Raw genomic sequence first — 23,699 nt, 5'->3', positions numbered from 1 at the left:
CTCACCCCGCTCCCCGGATTTGAACCGCCGACCTTTTGGTCAACAAGTTCAGGAGCTAAGCAGTTTAACCCACTGTGCCACTGGAGGCTCCCCAAAATTCCTACTGGACCACAAACCTGGGGAAAAGGGAGGAAATATAGCTAAGATCTGAGATCTACAGACAGCGCATGCCCCCAACAGTCTCTGGACCATTCTGTGTCTTGGGATTGGGTGCTTGGGGAAGGTAACACTGACCTTCAAACCTCTTTTCTCTATCTGGGCAACACATTTCTGGATCAGCAGGGGCACTTTGATGGCAGCCCCTTCTCTCTCCACCAGCTGACTCAGTTTCACTCCAAAGACTTGTGGCTCCTGGTCGTTGTTAGCTGGGTCCCACTGGTCCACCAAGGTGAGCTTGATGTACAGGAGTCCCTGTGGCTCCAGCTGCATGGCAAGCTGCTGGCTCCTGCAACCTGGGAAAAGAGAGACAGAGCAGGCCGTGAGGACTGCATCTTCAACCTATCTCTTTGTCTTTAACACATGCTTCAGCACCATGGGCTTCACACCGTTCCACTACATCTCTCAGAGAAGCTCTTATCTCTGATCTGCTCTTGGGACTTCTGTGACCTAAATGGGGATCTATTAAGCCAGTTTGTTCCTCCTTAAGCAGCTGTATGGCAACAGCTCTAAATGGACAAGACAGGCAATGTGCTGGCCTAGAAAGGATGAAGCCAATCTTTCTTCTTCTCACTTTCTGGTAAAGGGCTCTTCTGTACCACAAAAACTGCAGCATGATACTGGGTGCTACTAGAAGAAGAAAGAAGGCCAGTGTGCTAGTAATCATTTGTGCTGCCACAGCATAAGATGCTCTAGAAGACTTTGGGTGAAGAACTTCAACAGCTCTGTCCCTTTAGAAACTGGGGAAATGCGGAGTGGTAACTATAATTCTAAAATATACATTCCATCAGCACAGATTGGGGGGGGGGAGGTAAAGGTTTCCCCTGACATTAAGTCCAGTCATGTCTGACTCTGGGGGTTGGTGCTCATCTCCATTTCTAAGCCGAAGAGCCGGCGTTGTCTGTAGACACCTCCAAGGTCATGTGGCCGGCATGACTGCATGTTATCTTCCCGTCGGAGCGGTACCTATTGATCTACTCACATTGGCATGTTTTCGAACTGCTAGGTTGGCAGGAGCTGGGGCTAACAGCAGGCGCTCATTCCGCTCCTGGGATTTGAACCTGGCACCTTTTGGTCTGCAAGTTTAGCAGCTCAGTGCTTTGACGCACTTTGCCACCGGGGCTCCTCTTAATCAACATAGTCATCATCAAAATAATACTAACCCAATAGGTTCTTGGTTAAATCAAGGAGCTGCCACTAACTAATAGGGGGGAAAGCACGTCACAAAACCAAGAATGGGGTGTGCAGTTTTACCACTAACAAAAAGGGAAAGTGCCACTGAAAGAGATTTTTGGGCATTAACACTGCCCTATCTTTAACAATAGTGTGCAACCTGTCAGTCACTCACAACATTCCCTACTACATCTAATATTTTCCTCATTGATACCCCATGGAGGGGCAGAGGAAAGTGAGGAGCAGGTGTACCTGCAAACTTGGAGGCTCAGGTGATGGAGTACATGCTTATATACACATAGGTACATGTGCAAGAATGGGACCTCTGGTGGCACAGTGTGTTAAAGTGCTGAGCTGCTGAACTTGTGGACCACAAGGTCCCAGGTTCAAATCCCGGGAGCGGAATGAGCACCCACTGTTAGCCCTAGCTCCTGCCAACCTAGCAGTTCGAAAACATGCAAATGTGAGTAGATCAACAGGTACCGCTCCAGTGGGAAGGTAAGGGCGCTCCATGCAGTCATGCCGGCCACATGACCTTGGAGGTGTCTAAGGACAACACCGGCTCTTTGGCTTAAAAATGGAGATGAGCACCAACCCCCAGAGTCGGTCACGACTGGACGTAACGTCAGGGGAAACCTTTACATGTGCAAGAGAGCATGAATGAACATTCCCAGTTAGGGATTGCTCCTAATAGTGCTACTCAGCTATAGTAGCACTTTGTCATTTTCCTGGTCTTACTACAATATAGCAATACAATATATACTTACTGCAATATAGCAAGGAACAATGGGAGATGTTCCCTTGAATCCTAAGGTAATTTGCTTGTTATCCCCCTACCCCACCAGATATCTCTATCTCCTTAAGGCTTAACTATCTATGCCAGTGGTGGACCTGGGGTCCCCAGCTTTTGGCCTTCAACTCCCAGAAATCCCAGCCAGTTTGCCAGCTGTTAGGATTTCTGGGAGTTGAAGGCCAACAACATCCGGGGACCCCAGTTTGAGAACCACTGGTCTATGCCTTAACTTCAGCATGCCCTTCCTCCCTTACCTTGAAAAATGTGGGGCAGGATGATGGTTCCATAGCAGCAGACACGATTCTTGCCCACTGAGGGATCGAATGAGAAGATCACAACTTTAAGGAGCTGGGCATCCTCAAGCTCCAACTGGAAGGAATGGTTGAGGTTGAGGAAAGCCTCCTGACAAGGAAGAAGGGCAGTGCGGGCTTTGTTGATGGCGTCTACCTGGAGGACACAAAAGGCCTCCTTGGCCTCAGCTCTGGGGTGTCTGAAGTCCTGCACCCCCAGCAGATGGATGCTGACAAGGCCAGAGAGATGCTGCAAGCAGCCTGGCTGCTCAGCAAAGCTGTAATGGCGGAAAGAGCCACCATCGAATCCCAGGCAGGTCTCAGCTTTGGCCTGGAGCTCTGGGGAGTCGCCATCACTCAAGTAGCCCCCTTTGCTGGCAGCCTTGCCCCATGCCTGAGGCAGCCGAGATGCCACGCTGCTGTCAAGGTGGTAGCGGCTGATGACACTGCCCGATTCTTTTGGTGACGAGCTGCCCTCCGCCTCGGGCCCTCGGTGACGGGAGCTACGCAGGCTCAGTTTCCGTCTCAGCTCTGGAAGCTTCTTCATCTTCATGGAGAGACTTCTCACTGGGCCGGGGGACTTTGCCTTGCCAAGAGTTTGGACCTTCTTGTGGGTGGTGGGGCTCAAGGCCCGTTCCCCAGGATCTGTGCTTGTGGCCAGCATTCTTCCTGGGGAGAGAAACTGTATAAGACAAGTCAACCCAACTGCAACTTACCCTATGGGTGAACACTTATTGCTGAAAGGCCCCGAGTAACATTGGGACAAGGTTGGTAGATGGACCAGAAAAGAAGAAGTGAGTTTCAGAGTGAATCCATTAAACAAGGGTTGCAATAAAGGGGACAACGGAGGGCCACACTTTCTGTACTTGGGCCCATACTGGGAGAAAATCGAGATACTGTTTCCAAGAAAAGAGCAAAGCTGTTAGAGATACAGGCAATCCCCAAGTTATGAACAAGATAGGTTCTGTAAGTCTGATCATAAGCTGAATTTGTATGTAAGACAGATCAGATACATTTTTAAAGTGTAACTGCCTGGGTTACTATACATTAATACATACATACATATACATATACAGTATTTTTTATATATATATATATATATATATATATATATATATATACACACACACACACACACACACACACACACACACACAGTAGAGTCTCACTTATTCAACACTCGCTTATCCAACGTTCTGGATTACCCAACATTTTTGTAGTCAATGTTTTCAATACATCGTGATATTTTGGTGCTAAATTTGTAAATACAGTAATTACTACTTAGCATTACTGCATATTGAACTACTTTTTCTGTCAAATTTGTCGTATAACATGATGTTTTGGTGCTCAATTTGTAAAATCATAACTTAATTTGATGTTTAATAGGCTTTTTCTTAATCCCTCCTTATTATCCAACATATTCGCTTATCCAACGTTCTGCCGGCCCATTTATGTTGGATAAGTGAGACTCTACTGTATGTGTGTGTGTGTGTGTGTGTGTGTGTGTGTGTGTGTGTATATATATATATATATATATATACACACACACACACACATACATACGCGCACACACGCACACACACACATACACACACTCAGGGGTGGGTCAAAAGGTTTTGCCTCCTGTGTCATAAAACATTATGAATGATGTTATACACATGCACACACACACACACACACATGGGTGGGTCAAAAAGTTTTGCCTCCTGTGTCATAAAGAATTATGAATGAACACATAACAGCTGACATTGATACAGATAATTGCTTAAAGTATCCTCAGAGGTCCAAAAAGACAACCTACGTGGTTTCAGATTCAATTACTTGAATGACGTTAAAACAGCTTTAAAATCACAGGTCACAAAGCAAACTCTGATTTTTCCCGAAATGTTTTTGATGCCTGGGTTAAATGATGGTGCAGATTGATGAATGGTGAATGGTAGTTTTGTGTAGAGGATAGTTCAGGCTATTATCTGTAGCAGCTTCTGCTGTTCATTCATAACGTTTTTATGACACAGGAGGCAAAACTTTCTGACCCGTCCCCATGCACATGGGTCTGTGTATGTGTGTGTGTGTGTATATATGTGCATGTGTGTGCTCATACACACACACACACACACACACACACACACACACACACACATTTATCTCCAGTCTCCTTTAGTCCATTGTGCACACCACAAATGCTAAATGGAACATTCAACAGAATCACTGTTGCTGTCCTCAATGCAACATGGATTGCAATTAAAACACAAGACTCTGGCCTAAAGAACAAACTTATATTGCAGGGAGAGTGAAAAATTCTAGACTGAAAATTTCACAGATTATGTAGAAAAATATCTGGAAAAAATGAATTGGATTTTTTTGGTTTTAAATATATGGGAAAATCTAAAAAGAAAAAGCCGTTGAGGCCCTAAATAAATCATGGAACTGATTTCTGGGCAAAATGAATTTGACTTTTTTCTTCAAAATTATATAAGAAAGTTTTACTAAAAATTGATTACTCCTAAATATAGTATAATGTGCTTATTCAACTTATATTTAACAAACTAAAATGTGAAGTGTTCCAACACGCCTTAGTAATTTCTCCAAAATTATCTGACCTAGTGGCAGGAATATCAGGGTAGAATGAGTGAGCCTTTGCCATGACACTTGGCTCTAAGGATCCCCCATTGGATCTTGTCACGTTTGATAGGACTGAATTCTTACTTTGCAAATATAAGATAAACTGCAGAGTTAACATACTGTCATGGTTAGGGAATCATGGGGCTATTATGAGGATAAAAACTTTCCCACCAAATGAAAAGGAAGGGGAGAGAGAGAGACTGCTCTCCTGTATTGGCTGTTTGGTTGTGCATTTAAGTAAATCAGATCTAATTTGCCAAATAGTCACTGTTGAATGTTTTTATGTTGAATGTTTTTATGATGAATATTTTTTATATTGTGGAATGATATTTTAAATTGTAAGTCGCTCAGAGCACTCTGGTGGAGAGCGACTAATTAAGAAGTAAAGTGAAGTGAAGTGAAGTGAAGTATTTGTTGACAGTGAAATAAGCATTGATCACGGTTTTAGTTTTGATTTGAACTGCAGAGCCAGAATAGAATCATAGAATCATAGAGTTGGAAGAGACCAGCCCCCTCCCCCCCCCCCCCCGGCCGAAATTTTTCAGGTTTAAAAAAAACCCTGATTCACTCATGAATTTTACCTAGTTAACCAAATCCCCATGAGTGTCCATTGAAGTTTATCAATTGAGCCTGATTTCTAAATTATTTTGCATTACGGAACTACTCTTCATGATTCGCTAAAAAAAAGTTTCAAACTGCCCTCAATTTTTTTTTCTGGTTACAGCCCTGGAAGAGACCTCATGGACCATCCAGTCCAACCCCATTCGGTCAAGAAGCAGAAAATCACATTCAAAGCACCCCAACAGATGGCCATCCAGCCTCTGCTTAAAAGACTCCAAAGAAGGAGCCTCCACCACACTCCAAGGCAGAGAGTTCCACTGCTGAACAGCTCTCACAGTGAGGAGGTTCTTCCTTATGTTCAGGTGGAATCTCCTTTCCTGTAGTTTGAAGCCATTGTTCTGTGTCCTAGTCTCCAGCAGCAGAAAACAATCTTGCTCCCTCCTCCCTATGACTTCCCCTCACATATTTATACATTTATACATGGCTATCATGTCTCCTCTCAGCCTTCTGCAGTCTAAACATGTTTTATACAGAAATACATGTTTTATAAATTGCTATATTTGATTTATATTGTTATGTACATTTGTGATTCTATTTTTACTTTCATTCATAGCATACATGAACTCTCTCATACACTTCCTAAGCATAATCACCTGAAAAAACAACAATTTCGTAAGAGTTAGAGTACAGCTAATCTGGATTCTGATTTAAGTTCTACTTTACAATACAACCTTGCTGACTAAGAGGTTTTGAAACTGCCAAGTTAACCTACAGTTGAATTGGCATATGTTCATTTTATGAACCCTTTCTCCTCTAAGAAATAACCATTTTCCCAGGGAGAAGATAGATATTGATTTCCCCCCTCTAGAAAATCACATCACTAGTGACAGAACATATGGTATTTGTTTCCAACTCCAAAAGGGTAAACTGCCAGGCAGACCTTATACTGCAGCCAATGGAGGTAAGAAAGGGGCTTTCTGCACAGTAGGCCTTAAGGGCCATGTATATTTAGAGAAATGGCATGCCTCCCTTTTCCTTCCTGCCTGCTGAGTTCTAAAGTGCTGAAATCTTTCTTGGCCACCTCTAAATGCGTTCCACAAAGATTGCACCCCTCCACTTCTAGTAATTGCAGTAAATAGTGAGAATTTTCATATTCTTCACTCACAGCAATTCCCACCAAAAGAGGCACTTCTTTGCTACCTCTAGCTTTCGGTTTTCCTATTTCCAGACTCAGACTACATCTACACTTTAGAATTAATGCAGTTTGACACCACTTTAATTACCATGGCTCAATCTATGGATTCCTGGGATTTTTAGCTTGGTGATCCACCAGCACTCTTTGGTAGAGAGGGCTAAAGACCTTCTAAAACTATTAATCCCATGATTCCACAGTACTGAGCCAGGATAATTAAAGTGATGTCAAACTGCATTAATTCCACAATGTAGATGTACCCTCATACTGCTGCCCTAGCATTGCCAACAGTAGTAATATAGAACAGTAGGTTTTCTCCTCTACCTAACAAAAATGGCAAAGGGATGGGAATGGCTGTGGACTGTAGGTTTTAGGTCCTAATATAAATATGTGGAGCCCCGATGGCGAAGTGCATTAAAACACTGAGTTGGAGACTGAAAGGTCCCAGGTTCAAACCCCGGGAGCGGCGTGAGCGGCCGCTGTTAGCTCCAGCTCCAGCCAACCTAGCAGTTCGAAAACATGCCAATGTGAGTAGATCCAGCGGGAAGGTAACGGCGCTTCATGCAGTCATGCCGGCCACATGACCTTGGAGGTGTCTACTGACAATGCCGGCTCTTCGCCTTAGAAATGGAGATAAGCACCAACCCCCAGAGTCAGACATGACTGGACTTAACATCAGGGGAAACCTTTATCTTTTATAAATATGTGTATTTACTCGAGTCTAATGTGCCATCAAATCTAATGTGCATCTCAATTTTCAAACCCCTGAAAGCAAAATGTAATGCTCAGTGGCAAAAAGTGCATTTTTTGTAATTTGGCCATTACAGTGGCTGCCTGCTTAAAATTCCTGCTTAGAATTCCTTCTCTGAGCAGGAGGTCATGAGTTCGAGGCCCGCTCGAAGCCTATGTTTGTCTTGTCTTTGTTCAATGTTAAAAGGCACTGAATGTTTGCCTATATGTGTAATGTGATCTGCCCTGAGTCCCCTTCGGGGTGAGAAGGGCGGAATATAAATGTTGTAAATAAATAAATAAATAAATACAAAAGTGTTAGAGCGCCAAAGCTTCCAGCAATGGAAAAGTAAACCTTGGGGTGCATCTATGCTGCAGAATGAATCCACTTTAACTGCGCTGGCTCAATGCTATGGAGTTTTGGGGGCTGTAGTTTTACACGGTCTTGAGCCTTCTCTGCCAAAGAATGTTGATGCCTCACCAAACTACAAATCTCAGGATTGCATGGCATTGAGTCATGGAAACTAAATTAGAGATTAGGTTCCTCAAATAGGAGCTCCAGGTGAAGCTCCTGAAGCAGCTTCCTCTTTTGCTTTGGCTTAGCACTAAGGTCACCGTATTACACAAATCTAAGGTGCACCCTAATTATGATGAGGTAATTCAGCTTCAAACATGAGCATTAGATTCAAGTAAATAGGATAAATGTGGCCATTAAAAAAAAGCATTCATTCTCACCACCACAGGCCTGGGGTTGGGGGCCCATCATCTCCTCATCTTGCTTTGTAGGTCGTGTTTGGCTTGGTGACATCTGGACACCATCTCTCCTTGCTTGCTGTGAGCCTCCCAAAGAAACAGCCTCCCGCACAGCTTTAATCTCCACCGGCTTCCCCTTCCTGCTCCTGCTATCAACCTCGCTGCCCCACTTCTTCTCAAGGAACTGTAAGTCGTCATCCTCTGGGATGGGATTGTACCAGATCTCCCCTTTGCTGCTGCAGAGCACATAAAGCTCCCTCTGCTCAGTGCCAGAGCCGGTGGCTGCTGGTTCTTCTGCTCCCTGGGTCTTCCCCGATGAAAGCACCCAGTGGCGGCTGCTTCTCTCCAGGCTCTGCAGGTAAGCTCCTTGTCCGCTGCACTTGGCACTAATAAGGCTAGAGCTGCAGGTCTCCGTATAGCCAACCAGCAATTCAGCATCTTTCTTGGGCCCGCTTGCCACCAAGTCAACACAGTGTAGGTTATCCGGGGATGGCTCTCCATCCGGGTCAACAGGTCCCTGTGAGCCACTTGAGGAATTCTGGCCCTGTTTCCGGTTGTGGGAATCCTCCTGGCTCCCCCAAGTGAACTTGGCCCAGTGTTGTTTCCTTGACACTGTGATGGCGGCACCTTTCTTACTGCATTCATCTTCCAGTGGGAGAGGCCCCAACACTTGAGGATCTACGCAAGACCCGGAAGCACCTGGTGGCTCTGAAGGGGAATCTGGGGAGAACAAGAAGAGAGAGAAAGTTCCTTTTTTGGACTATAAAACCCAAACTACTATTTTGGGGGATCTGAGAAATGTTGTCTAAAAATATATATTCATTTTATTCTCTTGCATCTACTCATGTATAAGTATCTCGAGAGGCCCTGCTCTCGGTCCCACCTGCCTCACAGGCACGGCTGTTGGGAACGAGGGACAGGGCCTTCTTGGTGGTGGCTCCCTGGCTGTGGAATGCCCTCCCCAGTAGTGTTCGACAAGCTCTGACTCTCCTAAGTTTCAGGAAAGCCATGAAGACATGGCTATATACTCAAGCGTTTGAGGAGTAACATCTGAGGTTGATATGACGTGAATCAAGGCATATGCGAAGGTGTTCGTGGATGAACCTAACTATATATGCACTTTAAATGTTATAATTCATGGTTTAACAGATTTTAATTAGAGTTTTAATTAATGTGGTACTGTTTTATTGCTCATGGATTCTGTTACTGTTTTATTGAATGTATTTGGGGCAATATAATTACCGACTGTTGTAAGCCACCCTGAGTCCCTCCGGGTGAGAAGGGTGGGGAAAAAGTGATGTAAATAAATAAATAAATAACAAATAAGTCTAGAAATGTTAGACAAAGAAACCCCAGGTTGATTTATCCACATATCAACATATTTATTCATATAGTAGAATCTCATTTATCCAACATAAACGGGCCGGCAGGACGTTGAATAAGCGAATATGTTGGATAATAAGGAGGGATTAAGGAAAAGCCTATTAAACATCAAATTAAGTTATGACTTTACCAAAACATCATGTTTAACATCAAATTTGACAGAAAAAGTAGTCCAATACGCAGTAATGCTACGTAGTAGTTACTGTATTTACAAATTTAGTACCAAAACATCACAATGTATTGAAAACATTGACTACAAAAACATTGACTACTAACAGGCAGACTGCGTTGGATAATCCAGAACGTTGGATAAGCGAATGTTGGATAAGTGAGACTCTACTGTATTTATTTATTTAAAACATTTATATTCTGCCCTTCTCACCCCGAAAGGGGACTCAGGGCGGAGCACAACATATATACGGCAAACATGCAATGCCGGAACATAAAATAAACCATAAATATATATAAACACTAAAATCGGTTATCTTCACATTAAAACCATTATTTAAAACTGTCACAAGTCATCCGTGAAATTTCCTATTGCTGCCATTATTGCACTGCCCCAAAGACTTGGTCCCACGGCCAGGTCTTTACTATCTTTCTGAAGGACAGGAGGGAGGGGGCTGATCTAATCTCACCAGGGACGGAGTTCCATAGCCAGAGAGCAATCACTGAGAAGGCCCTGTTTCTCGTCCCCGCCAATTGTGCCTGTGATGGTGGCAGGACCGAGAGCAGGGCCTCTCCGGAACATCTTAATCTCCACGGTGGTTCATAGAGGGAGATGTGTTCGGACAGGTAAACTGTGCCGTGGCCGTTTAGGGCTTTCTAGGCCAAAGCCAGCACTTTAAATTGTGCTCGGTAGCTAAATGGCAGCCAGTGGAGCTGACACAACATGGGAGTTGTATGCTCCTGGCTTCCTCTCTCTGGACTATTTGAAGCTTCTGAACAGTCTTCAAAGCCACGTAGAGCGCACTGCAGTAGTCTATCCTGGATGTAACGAAAGCATGGACTATCATGGCTAAGTCTGACTTCCCAAGGTACGGGAGCAACTGGCACACAAGTTTTAATTGTGCGAAAGTCCCCTTAGCCACTGCCAAAACCCGAGGTTCCAGGCTCAGTGATGAGTCCAGGAGGACTCCCAAGCTGCGAACCTGTGCCTTCAAGGGGGATGTGACTCCATCCAGCACAGGCTGTAACCCTATACCCTGTTCAGCTTTACGACTGACCAGGAGGACCTCTGTCTTGTCTGGATTCAACTTCAATTTGTTTACCCCCATCCAGACCGTCACAGTGGCCATGCACCGGTTCACGACCTGGACAGCTTCCTCGGCATCTGGTGAAAAGGAGTAGTAGAGTTGGATGTTATCTGCGTACAGATGACATCAAACTCCAAAACTCCGGATGATCTCACCCAGCGGCTTCATGTCAATGTTAAACAACATGGGGAACAATACTGAACCCTGCGGGACACCACAAAACAAAGGCTGCGGGGCCGAGCAGAAGTCCCCAAACAATACCTTCTGGGTATGATCCTCCAAGGACTGGAACCTATGCAAAACAGTACCTCCAAGACCCATCTTCATGAGGCAACTCAGAAGGATACTGTCATCTACAGAGGCCCAGAACAAACAGGAACACACTCCCCGTCGAGCTCTCTGCAGAGATCATCCACTAAGGCGACCAAGGCTGTCTCAATTCCATGACCAGGTCTGAAACCAGAACAGCACCAGCACATAACCAAAGCACTTTTATCCTGGTACAGTTTTAAAAGGCAAGAGCTTAGTCCATCCCCCTCAACTCTCTCAGCAATTGTGATTCTACTGGACTTTTTGAATGCCTGGGTAGGAAAATGGCAGCAGCATTGGTGAGAGATGGCTGGCATCCTGCAATGATGCTGATGCTTTCCACTCTCTGCAGAATGGTTCCTGATTTATCCATGGGTCATATCAAAACCCATAATTGTGGTCCCAAAACCTGGCTCAGCCTTGACATGAGGTTGGCTTATACAAGAGTATATATGGTATATGCTGCTTTTCTTGGCATCCAAGACAATTCACAAAAGGAATAACGTAAGATCTAACTAAAATATATAAACACAATAAAAAATCATTGCATTAAAGCAGTAGCTTTCCTAAACTTGGACTGATATACGAGGGTTATCCAGAAAGTAGATTACGTTTTGGAATTAAAAATGAACAAAGTATAGGAGAAAACATTTACCATATGCAGTTGAAAGCCAGACCCAAATACCACATCTCACGTAGTCGCCATTCAAATCTAGGCACTTACCATAGCGATGAATTAGCTTTGCAACTCCTTCCCCGCGAAATTCTGCCGCTTGCTTCCTCAACCTGCCCCTTTCCGCAGCTGCACAGCATCGCCAAAATGCTGCATTGCCAGCCACACCCCCATTGTTGGAAACAAGTGGTTGAGGAAGCAAGCGGCAGAATTTAGTGGGGAAGGAGTTGCATAGCTCATTCATCGCTATGGTAAGTGTCTAGATTTGAATGGCGACTACGTGAGATGTGGTATTTGGGTGTGGCTTTCAACTACATATGGTAAATGTTTTCTCCTATAATTTGTTCATTTTTAATTCCAAAACATAATCTACTTTCTGCATAGCCCTCATATCTTTATTATCTTGATTCTTTCTGGAATGTTTGGGCAAAAACTTTCCAATCTTGCAGCTTGGAAATTTATGCAATCTCTTTCTTTGGATGTTTGGTAAAGGTAACTCGTATGGAAGCTATAGGTTCCAGATATCCTGATTGGAACATGGGTTTAAGAGAGAAGTGGGCAACTTGTCCTCCAGATAGTGCTGGGCTGCAATTCTCAGAAGATCTGGCAGCACAGCCAATGACGAGGAATGCTGGGAGATTCAGCTATGGCCAGGAATATGTTTGCATAGCTAAAATTGATGTGCCAGCTACATCCATTCCTTGAGGTGTTGGATCTTACTATGATGATGCATGCCTTGGTAACACTATGTAAAAAAATTTGGAAAAAAACTTCCTGGTTTGAAAGAATTATTCCTGTTTAAGTGTGCAATACTTACTTTGAAAGTAGTTGTTATACTCCATAAACTTAGTTTTTGTAGCTGCCACAAACTATGTTGAATTGGTTGAGAATCAATGAGATATTCCTGGAAAAACTATAGCAGAATGTGCTGCAGGATGTCCTGCCAAAATTATTTTTTGCAGTTTAATTACAGTAGAGTTTCGGTATTTCGAGATAAAGGGGTGGGCCCAATCTCGGATAACCGGAACTGCTCGGGTAATAGGGAGGCCCTATTATCCCTCCCGGCAATCCGGTTTAGGGAAGCACCCCGCAAGCATTGCTAGGCAGCAGTGATCATGGGGTGCTTCCTCCTCCTTCTCCCTTCCCTTTTCTCGAATTCAAGAGAAGGAGAGGGAGAGGAAGGGGCACCCCCAGCGGCGCCTCGAATAATACCGAGTTTCCGTTAACTGGAACTCGATTAACCAGAACTCTACTGTAACTTTTTCCATTTTTTATGATAGAACCAGGGGCCCTGGTGGCACAATGTGTTAAAGCGCTGAGCTGCTGATCTTGCGGATCGAAAGGTCCCAGGTTCATATCCCGGGAGCGGAATGAACGCCTGATGTTAGCCCCAGCTCCTGCCAGCCTAGCAGTTCGAAAACATGCAAATGTGAGTAGATAAATAGGTACTGCTCCAGCAGGAAGGTAACAGCGCTCCATGCAGTCATGCCAGCCACATGACCTTGAAGATGTCTATGGACAACACCGGCTCTTCAGCTTAGAAATTGAGATGAGCACCAACCCCCAGAGTCGGTCATGACTGGACTTAACGTCAGGGGAAATCTTTACCTTTACCTTTATGATAGAACCAATTAGGAAAGGACGTTTATAAGCCAGGAACAAAAGCCATGTTGCATAGTGTTACATTCCTTTTGGACTGTGATGCACTTGACATGGGTCTGCCATTGGAAACTCTTCAGAAACTTCAGCAGGCTGCCAGCTAGAACTGGATATAGGGATCACATTACTTCCCAATTGAACCGGGTATTTGTCTGTTTCTGGGGATCACCCAAAATGCTCATTAATCACCTTCAAAGTCCTATATGGCTCGAGTCCAAACTATCAATAATTTCAAAGAAAATTTCAAAGGATGTTTTTTTAGACAACAGTTTAAAACAATCAAACAATTCTGTTAAAAAAAACAGAGATTAAAAACAATTTGAAAGACTCTTCAAACAGAATGGAAAGAAATGCAAGAGAAAACTCCCTGCCTAAACGATCCACCCTACGTTTTAAGATCTCAGTCCCATCACCTTCACTGATGTGTTTGGTGAAAACACAGGAGAGAGCCTCCTTCGTGGCTGCTCCCAAGCGGTGGCATATCCTCCCACCTCTGCTCTCTTTCCACCAGCAGGCAAACCAGTTAAACTTCCTTGGAAATTATTGCAAGCCATTTTGGGCTACATGCCAGTAGGAAAGCAGAGCGTAAACAGAATAAATGTTTTTTTTTAATCTGAGGGACCACAAGTTGACTCCTGGGGCTAGATCAGGGGTGATCAACTCCCCCACTATGAAATCTCTAGAAACCTCTTTTAGGCCTAGGAGAGCCTATTTTCCCCACCTAAACAAGCCCTGACCAGAAATCAACTTCTGATTTGGGGAAAAGCCAACCTTGGCTATGTGATGTAATTGCCTCATAGCTCCATAATTTGACAGGCCAAGTTTATAGGTTCTATATTGAAGCAAGTTTCATCCCCTCTCCCCACTTTCCACCCAGCACATTATATATAGAACTAGCATTGTACGACAAGGTATATGTACCACAAACAGAGCGGGAAAATGTGCCTTGGCCCAAAAGTTGTTTTATGCCTCTAATTTGCTAAAATATGGACTGTGGCTCCATCAACATTGCATTATATGGTCAGTGTAGATTCATATAACGCAGTTCAGTGCAGCTGAACTGTCTTATATGAGTCACTGACCATATAATGCCATTTCAAAATGGAGCTTAAGAATCCCTCTCACCCAGCATATTCTTTTTTTGAATTACTACTATCTGCAGTGGCGTAGTGGGTTAAACCGCCGAGCTGCTGAACTTGTAGACTGAAAGGTCGACGGTTTGAATCTGGGAAGCGGGTTCAATTCCCACTGTTAGTCCCAGCTTCTGCCAACCTAGCAGTTTGAAAACATTCAAATGTGAGTAGAGCAATAGGTACAGCTCTGGCAGGAAGGTAACGACACTCCATGCAGTCATGCCAGCCACATGACCTTGGTGGCATCTAAGGACAATGCCAGCTCTTTGGCTTAGAAATGGAGATGAGCACCAATCTCCAGAGTCGGATACGACTAGACTTAATTAACTTTTAATTACCTTTACCTACCATCTAGCAGAGAGTACAGGACGACAAAGGCAAGGACAAATTGAGAGATAGCTTATATCCTAGAGCTGTATCTATATTGAACTCCATGGTTTTGCATTGATGTGGCATTAGCTATTCTATTCTATGGCACTATAGATGGGGTCTGAATCCTAAACAGGTACAGTAGAATCTCACTAATCCAAGCCTCACTTATCCAAGCCTCTGGATAATCCAAGCCATTTTTGTAGTCAATGTTTTCAATATATCGTGATATTTTGGTGCTAAATTCGTAAATACAGTAATTACAACATAACATTACTGCGTATTGAACTACTTTTTCTGTCAAATTTGTTGTAAAACATGATGTTTTGGTGCTTAACTTGTAAAATCATAACTTAATTTGATGTTTAATAGGCTTTTCCTTAATCCCTCCTTGTTATCCAAGATATTCGCTTATCCAAGCTTCTGCCGGCCCATTTAGCTTGGATAAGTGACACTCTACTGTATGTATTGGACACGATGCACACAAGATTTTGCTGCTGGAGGCAAAACTGTGGCTGTCCTGACCTGTCTGGGTTTTCTGTTAGGGAGTCCTAGAAAAGAGTTAGCAGACCCCAGTGACACTGGAAAAGAACAGAAATATCCTAAGACCCAAAGTTAAGTTGTTAGATAATATCTGGAATTTCTGAAGTGGTGCTTTACAGAAATGTTTCATGTTAAACCGGTTTCTATAAGAAAGTTATTATCAGGGAGACTAAACATTTACTGACTCCACCAACCAGCATAGCTACTGACCATGTTGGCTGGACGATTCTAGGAACTATTGTCCTAACAAATATGTTTTCCAAGAGCTGGTTGAGAAACATTTGGTCTGGGGCTATTCATACCTGAGAGATTATCCAAAATGAGTCTTCTTATATCCCCAGAGGTGAGGATAGAACTCCACCCAGAAGCAAACACTCAGATATTGATGACAACCAACTAGAGGATTTTTCTTCCATGGAACACATATAAAGATCATGATCCAAGAATAAGATGAGAGGATCTTAGTTATAAACGTTCAGACACTGATACCACAGATGGCACTCCTGTAGCAACTCTGATTCAAGGAGTAGGTACTCTTGCCCAATTATTTTCAATGGGATGGGATTCTGACAAAAACCCATCTTCTACTATAACATGCATATTTACTGTGCCTGCCCACCATCAAGAGTAGCCCTCTCGATTTTGTTGGACAGTAACTCCCACAATCCTGATGATTTGAAATGCTGGGAGCTACAGCACAAGCACGCCTGAGGTTCATAGTTGTCCATCCTAGCTGTAGAATATGAACTCTCTGTCATAAAAGTGACAATGACAGCAATTTTCGTGGGACAGCATGATAAAAGTTGTAAAAACAGCCTGAACAGGTGTGTGTCATACGCAGGCCAATATATATTTGTTGATATTGTGATGTGTCAAACTCATCGAGGGCCACATCAGCCTTAGGGCTACCTTCAGATAGTTGGTGTGTAGAGGGATGAGTATTTATTTTGTCATGTATGCTGGGAAAAACATTTAATTTTATTATACAACTAGCTGTGCCCGGCCACGCGTTGCTGTGGCAAAGTATGGTGGTATGGGAAATAAAGTCTTGAGGAATTGGTGGTAGTTAAGGTAAAGGGTAAAGGTTTTACCTTACATTAAGTCCATTAAAAATGGGTTATATAGCTGTGTGGAAGGGCCTTGAGTCTAGACTGCCATATAATCCAGTTAAAATCAGATAATCTGTATTTTATAGGCAGTGTGGAAGAGGCCTAAGTGAGGCCTAACTCTGCCTGTCCCCTGGGCTGAGTGGGTTGCTAGGAGACCAAGTGGGCAGAGCTTAGCCTTCTAACTGACAGCAATTGCATAAAAACAATTATTCCTCTCCCTCCAATTAGGACTTTATTTTTCTTTTCTTTTTGTTGTATGAACGTAGAGGCATGGATGAGGGGTTGTGCTGCCAAGTTTAGTGTTTCTGGGATGTGTAGTTTTGTTGTTTTGTCCTAGGCCGAAATTTCACTACCCTTTTATATATATAGATGACAATAAATCTATTTTATTCTAGTCTATAAAAGGGCCACTGAATCCATAGATACAGAGGGCCACCTACAATTTTTTACATAGTAGCCAGTGCTCTTTAGCTTTTAGCCAGTTTGGGTCTAGATCAGTGTTTCTCAACCTGTAGGTCCCCAGATGTTTTGGTCTACAACTCCCAGAAATCCCAGCCAGTTTACCAGCTATTAGGATTTCTGAGAGTTGAAGGCCAAAACATCTGGGGACCCACAGGTTGAGAAACACTGGTCTACACAGTTTTCCCCAAAATAAGACCTACCCTGAAAATAAGACTTAACATGATTTTCAGCATTTCTGAGGATGCTTAAAATATAAGCCCTATTCCAAAAGTAAGCCCCAGATACAGTTCATTTAAAAAGTCAATTTGGAAAAATAAGACTGCCCCTGAAAACAAGACCTAATGCATCTTTTGAGGCAAAAATTAATATATGACCCTGTCTTATTTGGGGGAAACAGAGTAGATATAACATAACATGGCATGGCGGGCCACCTTTGACACGTGAGCCTTGAGTTTGACACATGTGCCTTAGGTCTTTGTTGGCAATTTTATTTTTTTTTAGAACAGCTTTACAATTGCTTTCCTTCCAAAGCTATGTCTTACCCAAGGCCACATAGGAAGTATCCATTTGTGAGCAGGAATCTGAACTCTGGTCTCCAGGAGTCCTCATCCAAAGCTCAAACCACTCCATCGCCCTAGCTCCAATAGACTAAAAAAAAAGGTAAAGATTTCCCCTGACGTTAAGTCCAGTCATGTCTGACTCTGGGGGTTGGTGCTCATCTCCATTTATAAGCCGAAGAGCCAGCGTTGTCCGTAGACACCTCCAAGGACATGTGGCCGGCATGGCTGCATGGAGCGCCGTTACCTTCCTGCCGGAGCGGTACCTATTGATCTACTCACATTGGCATGTTTTCAAACTGCTATGTTGGCACGAGCTGGAGCTAACAGCGGCCGCTCATGCCGCTCCCGGGGTTTGAACCTGGGACCTTTCGATCTGCAAGTTCAGCATCTCAGCGCTTTAACGCACTTTGCCACCGGGGCTCCAATAGACTACAGGGGCTATATTTTCACCAGCATGTCCTGACAATAGGTCTCGTCATTCTCAAGCATGCCTTTACAATCATGTCTCAAGAGGCCCAGAAAGAACTGCATTTGAATCACCCTGGATACATAGCAGATACACAAGGAATGGGAAAACTTCAGCCCTCCAAGTGTTTTGGACTTCAACTCCCAGAAATCCCAGCCAGATTACCAGTTGTTAGAAATTGTGGGAGTTGATGTTCAAAACACCTGGAGGTAAAGTTTGTCCATACCTGAGATAGATCCTCCCTGACCATGTTCAGAGGCATGCCCCTCTCTTTTGAGATCACATGTATACATCTTAGCAGTCAGACCTATGCCTTGAGACACAGAGTCTTCACAGTTTTCTTTCGTCAAGAACTAGGCATTGAGTCAAACTTTGCTGAAGGCGGTGGTCTCCAAGGGGAAGGGAGGGAAAGGATGGGAAAGGGATGCCTGGAGGGGCCCTGGGCCCTGCTGTCTCTGGTCTGAAGACGCGCAGCAGAGGCCTGCAATGCAGCTGAGGCTGAGAGGTCCCTCCCAGGCTCCCAGCTGCTCAGACCTGGTGCCAAGTTGGATTTCCTGTTGTTTACTGCACAGTCCCCTCCCCGGCCAAGACACAGAGCTCCCTTTGTAGGTTCCCGAGGAGCTCAGCACATGAAGAGCCCTACTGCTCTGGGCAGCCCAGCTCAGGAATGATGAAAAGTTATAGAGCAAGCAGCTGGGGAGCAACAGGAGGGGTGGATGGAAACAGCAGCATAACCGCACTCCCTCCGTTGGGACAAGAAGAGAGCAGGGTCACATTCGTATCTGACAGATCTCCAGAATGATCCTATTTTGAGAAAGATTTTACAAAATGACTTCTGCAGGGACACTCCGTAGCTGCTTACTTCATCTATATACACTATGTAACAAAATTTAGGGGGCGGGGGGGGAAAAATGGTTCCTGGTTTGAAAGTGTTATTTTCTGCTTAACTATGTGGTATTAACTATGTGGTATTAACTACGAGCCCCAGTGGCAAAGTGCGTTAAAGCGCTGAGCTGCTGAACTTGCAGACTGAAAGGTCCCAGGTTCAAGCCCGGGGAGCGGCGTGAACGCCTGCTGTTAGCTCCAGCTCCTGCCAACCTAGCAGTTCGAAAACATGCCAATGTGAGTAGATCAATAGGTACCGCTCCGGCGGGAAGGTAACGGCGCTCCATGCAGTCATGCCGGCCACATGACCTTGGAGGGTCTACGGACAATGCTGGCTCTTTGGCTTAGAAATGGAGATGAGCACCAACCCCCAGAGTCAGACATGACTGGACTTAACGTCAGGGGAAACCTTTAGCTTTATGTGGTATTTACTGTGAAAAGTAGTTGCTATACTCCAGAAATTTATTTATTTTGGCTGCCACGAATTATGCTGAATTGGTTGAGACTCTATAGATGCTCATTGAAAAATTAGAATAAATGTGCTGCAGGATGTCCTGCAAAAACAACATTTTTAATAAACTTTTCCCATGTTTTTTATGATAGAACCAATTAGAAATGACATTTTTAACCCAGGAACAAAAATCGTGTTGCACAGTGTTATTTGAAACTTGCATTCAAATGAGTAGGTGTGGAGAAGGCTATTTCACATTCAAATAAGACTGGTAATTATTCATGGCACCAAATGAAACATTCCATGTATTATTGCTGTGCCATGTATTGCTGTTGTTGCTCCTGCAATTAATCCAACTACAGTACTTCTGGTTGCAGTGAAGCAGACAAATACAACATTACAAAACAAACTCAAAAGGTAATGAGAGGGAGAGAAGCAGTCACACTTAACACTGAAATTAGAAAGAGCCCTTGTACTGTATTTGCTTAGCACCAAAAGGATGGTAAGTTCAGCACCAACCATGGCTCCTGTGAATAACAGCATGTCAGCACTGAAAAGTCACTGCCCTGGCAGCTGTCTGTCTTCTCTGTTCCATGTCCCTTTCCCAACCTGGCGTCTCCTGGAGCAGGGCTTCCTAAACTTTTCCACTTCGGATCCCTTTTGGTCTGAAAACTTTTACTTGACCCCAAGTACATAGGAACATAAAATGGGTACTTTTTAAGGCTGTTTTTATACCCTGCTGTTTTTCATTGTTTAATTAGATTGTGATATGTTATTCTGTTTTAACTGTGTTTTAGTTAGTAAACTCTGTTGTTTGCTCTGGGCTTGGTCTCACATTCAAGCCGCCCCATGTCTTTTTGGGGAGATGGTGACGCGGTATAAAAATAAAGTTGATGTTATTATTGTTATTATTATTATTGGTATCAAAATCAAACATTTCCTGATAACAAATTGCTAAATTGCAAGGATTGCTAGGTAAAAGGTAAAGGTTTTCCCCTGACTTAAGTCTAGTCATGTCTGACTCTGGGGGTTGGTGCTCATCTCCATTTATAAGCCGAAGAGCCAGCGTTGTCCATAGACACCTCCAAGGTCATGTGGCCAGCATGACTGCATGGAGCGCCGTTACCTTCCCGCTGGAGTGGTACCTATTGATCTACTCACATTGGCATGTTTTCGAACTGCTAGGTGGGCAGAAGCTGGAGCTAACAATGGGCACTCATTCCGTTCCCGGGATTTGAACCTGGGACCTTTCGGTCTGCAAGTTCAGCAGCTCAGTGGTTTAACACACTTCGCCACCGGGGTTCCAAGGATTGCTAAACAGCCAATGCGTGGATTTGCTTGCCATGCACAATGCCCTGCATTTGCCATGCTGCCGTAAACAGGATCTGAGAGTACTGCCAGTGACTGAGGGGCCCTAGATCCTGGCTAATGGGGGATATTATTGGGCACATGGCACAGTCTTTGAGTGGTTCTCTAGTGGCTGTCACATCGCCTCTGCACCACAGCCCAACATTCATCACCATCAGAGGGGTTTTTTTCCCCCCCGTGTCAGGAGCAACCTGAGTTGCTTCTGGAGTGAGAGAATTGGCCGTCTGCAAGGACGTTGCCCAGGGGACGCCCGGATGTTTTTTGATATTTTACCATCCTTACGGGAGGCTTCTCTCGTGTCCCCGCATGGAGCTGGAGCTGATAGAGGGAGCTCATCCACGCTCTCCCCGGGTGGGATTCGAACCTGGCAGCCTTCAGGTCAGCAACCCCACCTTCAAGTCACAAGGCTTTCATCCCCTAGGCCACCGGAGGCTCTTACCATCAGAGGTGTATTACGCCCATCCTTGGGAGGCTGCAATAAGCTCTTGCAGGGACACTTGTTGGAACTCTCTGCCTCAGAGTGTGGTAGGAGCTCCTTCCTTGGAAACTTTTAAACTGAGGCTGGATGGCCATCTGTTGGGGATGCTTTGATTGTGCTTCTCTGCATGACAGGGGGTTGGATTAGATAGCCCATGTCTCTTCCAACTCTATTATTCTATTATTATTATTCTATTAATAATATTAATATTATTCTATTATTCTATGATTCCATGGACCCTGGCTCCCATCAGCCCCAAGGATCTGGGTGATGGGAGCTGCAGTATAACAACAGGAAGGTTCCTCATTGCAGCCATACCTTTATGAATTGATTAGCATTGGATTCATGGCACTTTACAAGTCAAAACAAACTTTACAAGTTAAATATAAGTTTCTAAGGGCCCTTCTGTCCCTCCCAATGACTGCCAGGTCCTCCAGCCTTTCACTGCAGTGGGGATGCTGGGTGACTGAGTTGCCTGGTCTCCCAGCCCCGTGGTCCTGCTTCAAGGGGTTGTGATGGCGATGCGTTCTCTTAAGGAGTCTCCGAGCCAGACTAGGCTACAAGGAAATGTCCCGGGAAGGAAGAGAAGGGAAGGAAGGGCCCCTCTCCTTTGCTCTCCCCCACCCCAATTCTCCTCCGAGGGCTACCTGGCTCCTTGCGCTGTGCCGCCTTCTTGCGCCCGAGGCGCTCCTTGCCCCGCAGCCGGGAGAACGTCTTCCTGAGCAGCGGCTGGGCCATCATCCCTCGCCGATCTCCTCCTCCGCCTCCTCCGCCGCAGCCCCAGAGAAGGGGGCGTGCGCGCGCACATTAACACACACACCCGCGCGCGCGCGAGCTCGCGAGCCAGCCTCCAAGGGGCTCGACGGGAAGCGAATTCCTGGGATGCCTGCGCGCGCCCGCCCTCCCTCCCTCCCTCCCGCTTGGCGAGCCTGCCAAGACCCAGCTGCTGCGGCTGCTGCTGGGGCTTGTAGTCGGAGGAAGAGGAGGCGGCGGCTAAAGGAAGCCGATTTAAAGATAAGGGCTTGTCTGTGGAAGCCTTGCCTGAGAGATAGCATCCTCGGCCCGGGCTCGACTTCGAGGAAAGTCATCAGCATGACATGTTTGGAAAGCTCTGCCCTACACAGCAGCTGGGCATCCCTCTCCTTGCCAATGTATCTCAATGTACTTCAGTGCACCCCAATGGACTCCAGCGCTCCCCAATACACTCCAATGGATTGCAGTGTATCTCAATGTGCTCCAGTGTACTCCGATGCACCTCAATGTACTCCGGTACACCCTACTGTACTCCGATGCCGCCAATGTACTCCAATGCTCCCCAATACACTCCAATGGACTTCAATGCATCCCAATGTACTTCAATACTTCCCAGTGTACTCCAATGCACGCCCAATGTACTCCGGTGCACCCCCAATGTCCTTCGATGCACCTCCAATGTCCTCTCATGTACCCTACAGTACTCCAATGCACCCCCAAAGTACCCCGGTGACCCCCAATCTATTCCAAAGCCCCCCAATATACTCTGGTGCACCCCCAATTAACTCCAATGTTTTCCAGTGTACTCTGGTGCACCCCAATGTCCTCCGATGCACCCTCAAAGTCCTCTGATGCACCCTACTGTACTCCGGTACACCACCAATATCCTCTGGTACACCGCCAATGTCCTCCGATGCACCCCAATGTCCTCTGATGCACCCAACTGTACTCCAATGCACCCCCAAAGTACTCTGGTGCCCTCCAATGTACTCTGGTGCACCCCAATGTCCTCCGATGCACCCTCAAAGTCCTCTGATGCACCCTACTGTACTCCGGTACACCGCCAATGTCCTCTGGTACACCACCAATGTCCTCCGATGCACCCTACTGTACTCCAATGCACCCCCAAAGTACTCTGGTGCCCTCCAATGTACTCTAATGCACCCCAATGTACTCCGATGCACCCTACTGTACTCCAATGCCCCCAATATACTCTGATGCATCCCCAATGAATTCCAATGCTCCCCAATGTACTCTGGTGCACCCCAATGCACTCTGGTACACCCCCAAAGTCCTCCAATGTACTCTTTTGCCCCCAATACACTCCAATGGACTTCAATGCATCCCATTGTACTCCGGTGCACCCCCAATGTCTTTCGATGCACCTCCAATGTCCTCTCATGTATCCTACTGTACTCCAATGCACCCCCAAAGTACCCCAGTTCCCCTCCAATCTGAAGCCCCCCAATATACTCTGATTCACCCCCAATTAACTCTAATGTACTCCAATGTACTCTGGTGCACCCTACTGTCCTCCAATGCACCCTTAAAGTCTTCTGATGCACCCTACTGT

The 23,699-nt window shown here is 45.1% G+C and overlaps 1 protein-coding gene across 1 annotated transcript in view; it reads right to left on the bottom strand.

Moving 5' to 3' along the window:
• The window catches only part of syde1 (synapse defective Rho GTPase homolog 1), a 47,827-nt gene extending 25,606 nt beyond the window's left edge, over positions 1-22,221 (bottom strand). The window contains exons 1-4 of the mRNA XM_062971413.1: positions 22,021-22,221; positions 8,252-8,989; positions 2,377-3,081; positions 235-452 (exon numbers count right to left, since the gene is read on the bottom strand). Of these exons, the coding sequence (XP_062827483.1) occupies positions 235-452; positions 2,377-3,081; positions 8,252-8,989; positions 22,021-22,114 (1,755 nt within the window). The 5' untranslated portion in view covers positions 22,115-22,221. The remainder of the gene's footprint in view (positions 1-234; positions 453-2,376; positions 3,082-8,251; positions 8,990-22,020) is intronic.
• Between the last annotated feature and the right edge of the window lie 1,478 nt (positions 22,222-23,699).

The sequence above is a fragment of the Anolis carolinensis genome, chromosome 2 (assembly GCF_035594765.1).
Source record: "Anolis carolinensis isolate JA03-04 chromosome 2, rAnoCar3.1.pri, whole genome shotgun sequence".
Lineage (NCBI taxonomy): Eukaryota > Metazoa > Chordata > Lepidosauria > Squamata > Dactyloidae > Anolis > Anolis carolinensis.
The sequence above is the reverse complement of the archived record's forward strand: the minus strand, read 5'-3'. Positions and strand labels throughout refer to the sequence as shown.